Genomic DNA, 10185 nt, shown 5'->3' on the forward strand with positions numbered 1-10185 from the left:
CACCACAAAACGCGGTTTGGGCAGACACATCTGTCTACATATTCAGTGAATGGTGCTATATTGTTGTCTCTGCTCATTTGTTCATTGTTTGCCGTTTGTTTAGTGAGTCGCTAATTCTGAGTGTTTCGTGAAAACTATTGTGGTGTGTCTGTTGGGGGAGAACTGATGTTACGTGACGCGATGTGATATGAACTGGTGTGTGTGTGTGTGTGTGTGTGTGTGTGTGTGTGTGTGTGTGTGTGTGTGTGTTGTGGGTGTGTGTAAAGTGAGTGAGAGAGAGAGAGAGAGAGAGAGAGAGAGAGAGAGAGAGAGAGAGAGTGCTGGTAAGAGGAGTGGGATGGAGTGGGCTTGAGAATTGAGAATGTAACATATAGTTTCGGATAACTGAGGGTATTTTATTATTACGTTTTGTGTGTGGAAGTGCATTTGTATAGACCACTGATTTTTCCTAACAGTATTTTGTTACACAGTTTGTATTTTCGTTCAAGGCTTTCATTCTTTGTATCATTACTTTTTGTGTGTGGTAGCTCTCCTCTACTGTCTGCTTTTGATAGAGGGTACTGATTTCTCTGGATGTCTTGACATCAATCTCAGTGTTGTAGGGATGGTGGTTTTCTTGTCAGAGATGATCTGCGAAAGTGGAGTTTGTACTGTCACATTTTAAGGCTCCGATGTGTTCTGAATATTTCGTTGTGAAATGTCTGCATGTTTGGCCTATGTAGACCGATTGACATGGACTACAGTTTAACTGATAGAGTCAAGCTTTGCAGAATTTGTCTCTGGAGATGCTCTAGGCATTCACATTTTTCTGTACTGTATTGTTTCTGCGGAATGATATTTCGAATCCTTGTTTCTTTGATACGTTCCCCAACCTGTGGACGTTTTTGTATATTCAGAGCCTACACATAAATGTATACATTTTTAAAGTCAGTACCGCCCTTAGACTGCCGGCCGAAGTGGCCGTGCGGTTAAAGGCGCTGCAGTCTGGAACCGCAACACCGCTACGGTCGCAGGTTCGAATCCTGCCTCGGGCATGGATGTTTGTAATGTCCTTAGGTTAGTTAGGTTTAACTAGTTCTAAGTTCTAGGGGACTAATGACCTCAGCAGTTGAGTCCCATAGTGCTCAGAGCCATTTGAACCATTTTGAACCGCCCTTAGACTGTTATTTATTTACAGTGTTACACTTACACAATCATGATTTCGGCATCAAAGTGTCATTATCAAGTGTTTTTTGAAAGCGGATTACACAATAATAGTGAAATACATAACAAGTGATATAACCATATAAGAGTACATTTTTATAATGCTAACTTACAAGTGTTATAAATTGCCTAAGATCTCATACTGTCGTATTAAAATACACTACTATACACATTATCTAAGCGTCCATACTTCTGGCACAGCCTACTGCTTTGTTTCATCAGTGAGTGTACCATCTTGACTGAATGACAATTGGCTAAGTGTCAAATTGTCTTGGTTAAAGAAATTGCTGTTACAAGCAGGTAACTTTTTCTTTTTTTATCTTTGGACTCAGTGTCTGGTAGGATAGGAAAGGTTAGAAGCAATTTGTGTTCCTTGATAGTTGTTACACCATTGCAGTAGCTGTTTACCTTTGTATACACAATTTAGAGTTGGCGATGTGTTAACTTCACGTACAAAGCTGTACATTTACCTACTAAAATGTACTTTGGACAACGTCAGTGATTAGCTGGACTGTTATATTTATGGATGCAGCGAATATTATCGAGAGATTTGTTACTGTTTATGTTTATGAGCAGGCAACATCACTGTATACTAAGATAAACAGGTACTGCCAAGATGTAACAACTACCATAGAAAATAAATTGCTCCTCATCCTTCTTATCCTACCGGACACTGAGTCCACAGATTAAAAAGAAAAGAAAAAGTCACCTGGTTGTAACAGGAATTTCTTTGACCAAGACAATTTGACATTCAGCAAATTGTTATTCAGTCAAGATGGTATACTCAGTGATGAAACAAAGCAGTAGGCACTGCCAGAAATATCGACGCTTAGACAATGTGTATATAGTGTATTTTAATACGACAGTATGCCATCTTAGACAATTTGTAACACTAGAAAGTAAGCATTATAAATGTGGATTCTTATATGGTTATATCACTTGTTATGTATTTCACTGTTATTGTCTATTCTGCTTTCAGAAAACATTTGATAATGGCACTTTGAAGCCTAAATCGTGATTGTGAAGTGTAAATGTAACACTGTAAATAAACAACAGTCTAATGGCGGTGCTGACTTTAAAGAAATATGTTATAACCGTGTCCCTACATTATGAAAATATATTAAATCCATACAGTTTTAATTTGTGCGTGATCTAACGGTGTGATGATGTAAGGGTGTGATCTGTGATAAAAATAGACTGCTTTCAACGTCAAACTTCATCCTTCTTTCCTTCCTTTCATTAGTCACAGTATGCAGTACATTCAGGAAAATCTCATACCTTGAATCTGCTGCTCGGTTTTCACAGTGAATTTCTCTCTCTTTCCGCAGGGCTTCACGAAGGAGTTTTCGAGCCTGACCGCGCTGATCACGCACCACTCTGTGATGCCGGAGCTCCTGCCCGTTCCGCTGTCGCTCAGCCGCTACAACCCCAGCTTCGCCAAGTCCGACTCCAACAAGGACAGCGCAGACACAGACTCCGACCCAGACTACAACACGCTGTCCGACTTCCGCAAGATGATGGCCGACCTCTCCCTGTAGACCCTTCTCCGTCGATACAGGACACCATATACAACTAGTTCACAGCGCTACGTGTAGCTGATACGAATACCTTCGTGATTTAACAACAGAGTCAGTGTTATCTCCTGTGGCTGACTATCCATGTCTTTGTACGCGTCAGTTAACTACCACCTTTCATAAAAGAGTGTTACCTACATTTTCACTGCTGGTGGACGCGAGAAATGAGGGTGGAAATAGAGACTACAGAGGGGTATTTTCACCAGAGATGAAACCAAGTGATTATGACAAGTTACAGGAGCTCCATTGTACAATTTCAGCATCAATCTCAGTAATTGTGACTCGAAACCTCATTAAATTTCTTGGTTTCAAAGCCATTTTTGCTGTCTCTTATATGTACTCAACTTATTTTATGTATTTTTTTGCTTCAACTTCAATTTCAAATTATTTTACTCAGATTTACTCATTTTTCCATAAATCTGTAAGGATTTCCTTGATAATCGACCTACACTACTTGCCTGTACAGTGAAATTCAGTATTCACAGCCATTTCAGAAATTTATGTATCCTTCATGCATATATTTGTTCCGTTATGTTTTCAGCTTTCACAAAGATTACCATAGGGAATACAAGCTGACGCTCTACACGCGTACCAGCATCCGACAAATGATGAAAAATCTTTTTCACTTAATCAAGAGAGAAGCTTGCAAGTCACGGTTTAAAAAAAAAGTAATTTCCATAATTCGACGCTTCGTTTCCCATGTAGATTAGGGCAATTTGATGTTAGTGATCACTATAGAGCTCACTGGTATTCTACATTTGATGCGAAGAAATTTACATATTTATGATGAAAGACCTTCACGTATGTTGAGTTCTTAGCTACTGTCCTCACCCTTAAAGTCTCCTAATACTCAACTTGAACCACACATAGTGATTTCAGCACACAGGTATGCCAGCTAATCCTACACATACACATCATATCGATCAGTAACTGGAGACGTCAACGTGAGGTCTTCCCCATTTTACGTTCTGTAAGTGTCCTACATTACGTTTTATGGTGTTACATTTTCGATTCGTAATAATGAACATATTCACTAATTGAACGTACGTAATAGACCCAAAAGTCATTTATATATATAAAACATAAAACAGTGCGTATAAAAGCGACTTAAATGAGAATTGCACTTAATAGCAATGTAAAACATGATTCGTGGTATTACAAGGATACTATACGTTTCTGTTGTTCACTGTAGCTGTGAACATCTATGTATCCTTAAAATTAAAAAAAATACACTTGACTTGCTTTGAGTAGCTTTCAATCACACCATTATGTTTTCAAGCACCATCGCAGCTGTAGTCCATTTCCATGTGTGAATTAGTACAGTAACCCTAAAGAAGAAACATATCGCACTTACGATAAATCTGAAAATATATTTTTGTAGGAATGAAAATACTTCCGACATGGCGACAAAAGAATGCGCATTATGCATTACATCCGCAACTTAGTAACACGAATCTGTAATCTATAGTGGTGATTTTCTGTTTAAGGTTCAGTGTTCCTTCTGCATTTATAGAGAGACGAATTTAGTGGACGAAGTATAACAATAGTTTTATTTAGAAATCTATACGTGGGCATTTTGTAGGATATACTCACCTTTTCTATTAAATGTTGGGATATATTGGAAACAAGCTGGAGAAACCCGACATCAAATGTTAACTACCACATACATTATATTTACAGAAATTGTTGACATATGTGATTTCAATAAGATCTGTCTCTAAAAAGTGTAAGAATAGTATGTAAATGGTTCTTAAAGTGGCACGACAATAGTATCTATCCAAGTAATGAATCTATGTCCTTAGCTTAAGGAAGATGTTTTGCTTTGTAACCAAAGTGCCAAAAACGTGAGTGAACTGCTTAGCAGATGAGTCGCTGCTGTGTTAAAGTATATTAAGTAATGATGTCTATGCATAGCTCTAGTCAGGCTCTAAAATGATGTGTTACTTAAAAGTATATAAAGTTTATTTACGTGTTTATACTCAGCAAATGCAATTGAATAATATATTCTTGAGATGGTTCTAGTCAAGAACTGTTGCACTGATGGCTTGTTAATGGTAAGAATAAAGATTGACTGACAGCAAATGGAATGTCTTCTTTTTTTTATTGGACCGTCGTGCCCCTTATTCCTCAGTGCTGAAACTGTCTCTCACTACAAGTTCAAAAACGATTAAGAGTCTACAGTTTAGTCTCCTTTCAGCTCATTTATGGCTACATTGTTACAGTGCGATGTTCTTAAGACGTTGTTGCTCACAACTACATACGAATACTTTCCTACAAGGACGTAGGGATTTAGATTACGACATGGAAGCGAAGATTTTATTGATTCCCGCTAACGCCAAAGTTGAAGAACACCCTAGATTTTGACTAGTATTTTATTTTCTAAGTAACGGTTCTTAATCCTACCACTGGAAACTTAACACATCATGGTCCATCACCCGTCTTGCATACTATACGGAGCAAAGGAAGTCTCTGAGCTTAACCAAACGCCTGTTTTAAATCCATCACGTGCGGAGTAAACTATGGGAATTTTAGAATATTTTGTATCAATGCTGTAACCTCCTTGCATCTATTGGTAGCATGCTGAACCCGCCGTACTTTCTATTTATCGTGAATTATATCCGTTAGGGCAGTGGGAAGTATGCATCTCATAAAATTACGTCGTTCTAAAGGACCTTGGGAAGTATGCTTGCCACCAAGGTAGATGCTCCAAGGCGCATGGGAAATATAGTTACTGCAACATTAACATTTCTTTTTAGTATTTGGCAACTATACTTACCACCATCTTTATGGGTTTCCTAAGATTTTGAAATAAGTCTTCATCGCTGGATATGCCGACAGTGTACGAAATGGATAAAAGCTGCTACAACAACAACTTTGTTTGGCGTTGTAACACATACATTCGTTTTTACAGTATATCTTATGATGACTTGTAACAGCTCATTTCTTCATTGTAAAGTAAATGAAATGTCTAAGATTGCTTTCACATCGTGGTAAGTAAAATGAAAACAGAAAACGCTGTTTTTTCTTTCACGTGTAATCGCTTATATAAGGGAAGTGGGAAATCCGCAGACTACTATAATTTAACGGCTCACACTAGGGCCGTGGAGGATATATACATAGCGCCACAGGTTTTGGTCGTAAACAACAAAAATAAAATTATCACAAAATAAATATAGTCAGCTGATCAAAACTCTAGTTCAATACAAAATAAAATAACTTAGCTCTGTCGCTACAAAAAAATGCACCCACGGATGTGTGAATAACGGGTAAAATGTACAAATTTTGGTTGTAATTGGATCGATGGACGCACCATTGAAGGAAATGTAATAAGAAAATATTCATTAAGAGTAATTAAATGTAAGAAAATGGCGTCACAAAAACGGTTCACATATTTGTTAATTACTTCAGATAGTCTTTTTAGTGAATTACAACAATGTCTTGCAGTGGTGAAGTCGTGAATATAACAAAGGAATGTGATTTAATTGTACTGTGATGGAAATTGAAAGTGATACACCATGTCACCAGTCGGAAATTCTGTGTAGAGATTTTTGACACAATGGGTTCTAACTGACAAGAGAATACGACACATTCAGACCTACCCTGAAATAAATGCACTGTCAAAATCTTAGCTGCTGAGACCCACAGCATGAAAAATACTTAAGTCACTCATTTCTCCCTCACGAATAACAGCTCACAGCAGCGGTTTGTAAGGCACTTCCTGCTAGCATGCGAATGAGTGAAAAGCAAAAACAGTCTTGAAAAGAGAACGTAGCGCCACCTGTCCTACACCCTTCTTAATCCGAAACCTTCGTTCCTGGTCATGCGCTCTTATTGTTCCCTCTTGGGTCTCGTACATAATGTATATTACCCATATTTCTCTATAGCCTACCCCCTATATTTCCTAGAGTCTCCCGTCTTTAATGACCTCGTTGTCGACGGGACGTTAAACGCTAATCTCCTCCTCCTCCTCCTAGAGTCTCGAACGTATTGCACCATTTTCCAGTATAGAACGCTTTTTCCAGGTCGACAGATTCTATGATCGTGTCTTGATTTTTAATTTGTCTTGGTTCCATTATCAGCCACAACGTCAGAACTTCCTCTCTGGGCCCTTTAATTACCCTAGAGACAAATTGATCGTCATCTAACGCGTCTTCAATTTTCTTTTCCATTCTTCTTTATATTATTCTTGTGAGTAACTTGGATGCATGAGCTGTTAAGCTGATTGTGCGATAATTCTCTACTTGTCAGCTCTTACAATCTTCGGAATTGTGTGGGTGTTATTCCACAGGTCAGATGGTATATCGCCAGAGTCATACATTCTACACACCAGCGCGAATAGTCATTTTGTTTACACTTCCCCCAATGATTTTGGAAATTCTGATGTAATGTTATCTATCCCTTCTGCCTTATTTGATCTTAAGTCCTCCAAAGCTCTCTTAAATTCTGATTCTAATACTGGATCCCCCATCTCTTCTATATTTACTCTGTTTCTTCTTCTATCACATCAGACAAATCTTCCCCCTCATATAGGCCTTCAGTATACTCTTTCCACATATCCGCTCTCTCCTCTGCGCCCGCATCTCGTGGTCGTGCGGTAGCGTTCTCGCTTCCCACGCCCGGGTTCCCGGGTTCGATTCCCGGCGGGGTCAGGGATTTTCTCTGCCTCGTGATGGCTGGGTGTTGTGTGCTGTCCTTAGGTTAGTTAGGTTTAAGTAGTTCTAAGTTCTAGGGGACTGATGACCATAGATGTTAAGTCCCATAGTGCTCAGAGCCAGCCATTCTCTCCTCTGCATTAGCAGTGGAATTCCCGTTGCACTCTTAATGTTATCACACTAGCTTTTAATCTGACCGAAGGTTGTTTTGCATATGCTGATTCAGTCTTTTCGATGATCTTTTTTCTATTTCTTCATATTTTTCATGCAGCCATTTCACCTTAACTTCCCTGCACTTCCCATTTGTTTCATTCTTCACCTTAACTTCCCTGCACTTCCCATTTAGTTCATTCCGAAGTGACTTTTGTTTCTGTATTGCAGAATGTCCTTGAAAATTTTTTTACTTCCTTCTCTCACCGATGAACTGAAGTATTTCTCCTGTTACCCATGGTTTTATCGTAGCTACCTTCTTTGTACCTATGTTTTTATTTCCAACATCTGTGATTGTCCGTTGTCCTTCCCTCTTCAAATGAACTGCCTACTGAGCTATTCATTGTCGCAGTATCTATAGCCTTGGGGACATTAGAGTGTATCCCACCATTTCTCAATACTTCCGTATCCCACTTCTTTGCCCATTGATTGTTCCTGACTACAGTATTAAATCTTAGCGTACTCTTCATCACTACTACATTGTGATCTGAGTTTATATCCTTTCCTGGATACGCCTTTCCTCCAGTGTCTTATTTCGGAATCTCTGTCTATGATGTAAACGTACTGGAATATTCTTGTATCTCCCGGCCTTTTCCATGTATGCCTCCTCCTCTCGTGATTTTTGGAAATAGTATTCGCTATTACTAGATGAAATTTTTTGCAGAAATCGGTTAGTCTTTGTCTTCTCTCATTTCTAGTATCAAGCCCCTATTCTCCTGTAATGCTGTCTAGTACTCCTTCCCGCACAACAAGATTCCAATCCCTCATGACTACTCAATTTTTATGTCCCTTTAAGTACTGAATTACCTGTTAAATATCCTCACATACTTCCTTTATCTCTTCATATTCGGCTTGCGATATTGCATGTATACCTGAGCTATGGATGTCTGTGTTGGTTTGCTGTCGATTCTTAGTGAGAACAAGTCTACCACTGAACTCTTTACAGTAACTCCCTCTCTGCCCTACTTCATAACAAGTCCTACTGCCGTTATACCATTTTCTGCTGCTGATCAGAAATTATTGTCTTCTTTAGATTTCACGTCACCGCCCCCTTCCCCCCCCCCCCCTACCATATATATAAATTGAGCCGCAGCATTTCCCTTTTCGGATTTTGTAGCTTCCTTACCACGTTCAAACTCGGGACATTCCACTCTCAGACTCGTAGAACGTTACCCTTTCGTTGGTTATTCAGTCTTTTTCTCGTGGTCACATGCCCCTTGGCAGACCCTTCAGGAGATACGAATCGGGGACTATTCCGAAATATTTTACCAATGGAGAATTCATCGTGACACCTTTTCACATTCAACACGTCGTGTGGGTACATATTATGTGTCTTTAACGCAGTGTTTTCCATTGGCTTCTGCATCCTCATGCCCTTCATCACTGCTGATTCTTCCGCCTTTATGGGCAGTTTCCGAACCCAAAGGCAAGAGAGTGCCCTAAACCTCCGTCCGTTCCTCCGCCATCCTTGACAAGTCCGTTGGCTGTACGAGGGTGACTTCTTATGCCAGAAAGTTTTGAGCTCCATTGCTGATGATTTTTAGTCAAAATGTAGCCAGTGACGTTGTTCAGACCCGAGACCGAGGACATTTTGATTACTAATCAACCAAGACCACGGGTGCTTAAGATGAATGTCCTAGAAATTAACTATTAAATAACACATATGTAGGTTTTAAGGAGAGGTAAATGATTTCAGTTGCACGCCACGTTCTTTACATTTCATCTTTGAAAGCTTGAAGAAATTGAATGGATTCCAAATTACTGTGAAACTCTGGAGCCTCTAAAAAGAAGATTCTATTAGGAAGCATGTACCAAGGAATTACAAAAAAAAAAAAAAAAATAGTTTATTTTACCCTCATCTCACACTTTGCGATACCAAAATGGCAACTGATAATTATTGTGAATATTAAATGAGATGCAGATTCGAGCCAATAGTAACTGTGAACAGTTGTGTTAGGGAAACTATCGAAGGTAACTGAAAGGCTACTATTTGGCAGTACGAACAGTTTCGTGTCAGCGCTCCATGCCTTCAGATGCAGCCCAATTCGTTCCGGTCTGAACCAGCTGCACGCCAACCGTCACATGCTGGCTGTACTGTCCCATTAACGATCCAGGTCTTCATGTCGCTACCTACCACCTCTCTAGGCCTCGCCGTGTAGGCACATCACACACAAAGTCATAGGACAGTCATTTCTGTTGTATGTAATTGTGTGGATATTCATTCGAGGACATTATAACCGAGTTTCGTGCTATAACTAAAGTTATTCTTTTAAAGTGTCTCCCATCATTCTTCAGACAGAGGATGCTTTAGTGACATGTGAATGTAACGGTTAGTTACATGTAAAACCAACCTAAAATGCTTGAAAATACAAAAGATAAATGAAATACACCATTGTCAAAAGAAAGAATGGTGTGTTCTGATTGCGACTATGGAAGGTGGCCTCTGGTGGTGTCTCATTGCGCCGGCAGTCCATCAGCGTCTGAAAAGCCCAAACTGGATCTCATAAGACATTAACTATAGCTTGGCCTAGACTGTTACTTCTTAA

The 10185-nt window shown here is 39.4% G+C and overlaps 1 protein-coding gene across 1 annotated transcript in view; it reads left to right on the forward strand.

Moving 5' to 3' along the window:
* LOC124790458 (SH2 domain-containing protein 5-like) overlaps window positions 1-4847 on the forward strand; it is a 387811-nt gene extending 382964 nt beyond the window's left edge. Inside the window, exon 8 of the mRNA XM_047257790.1 lies at window positions 2532-4847. Within this exon, the coding sequence (XP_047113746.1) occupies window positions 2532-2741 (210 nt within the window). The 3' untranslated portion in view covers window positions 2742-4847. The remainder of the gene's footprint in view (window positions 1-2531) is intronic.
* The last annotated feature ends 5338 nt before the right edge of the window (window positions 4848-10185 follow it).

This window comes from Schistocerca piceifrons, chromosome 1 (assembly GCF_021461385.2).
Source record: "Schistocerca piceifrons isolate TAMUIC-IGC-003096 chromosome 1, iqSchPice1.1, whole genome shotgun sequence".
In the NCBI taxonomy this organism is placed as follows: domain Eukaryota; kingdom Metazoa; phylum Arthropoda; class Insecta; order Orthoptera; family Acrididae; genus Schistocerca; species Schistocerca piceifrons.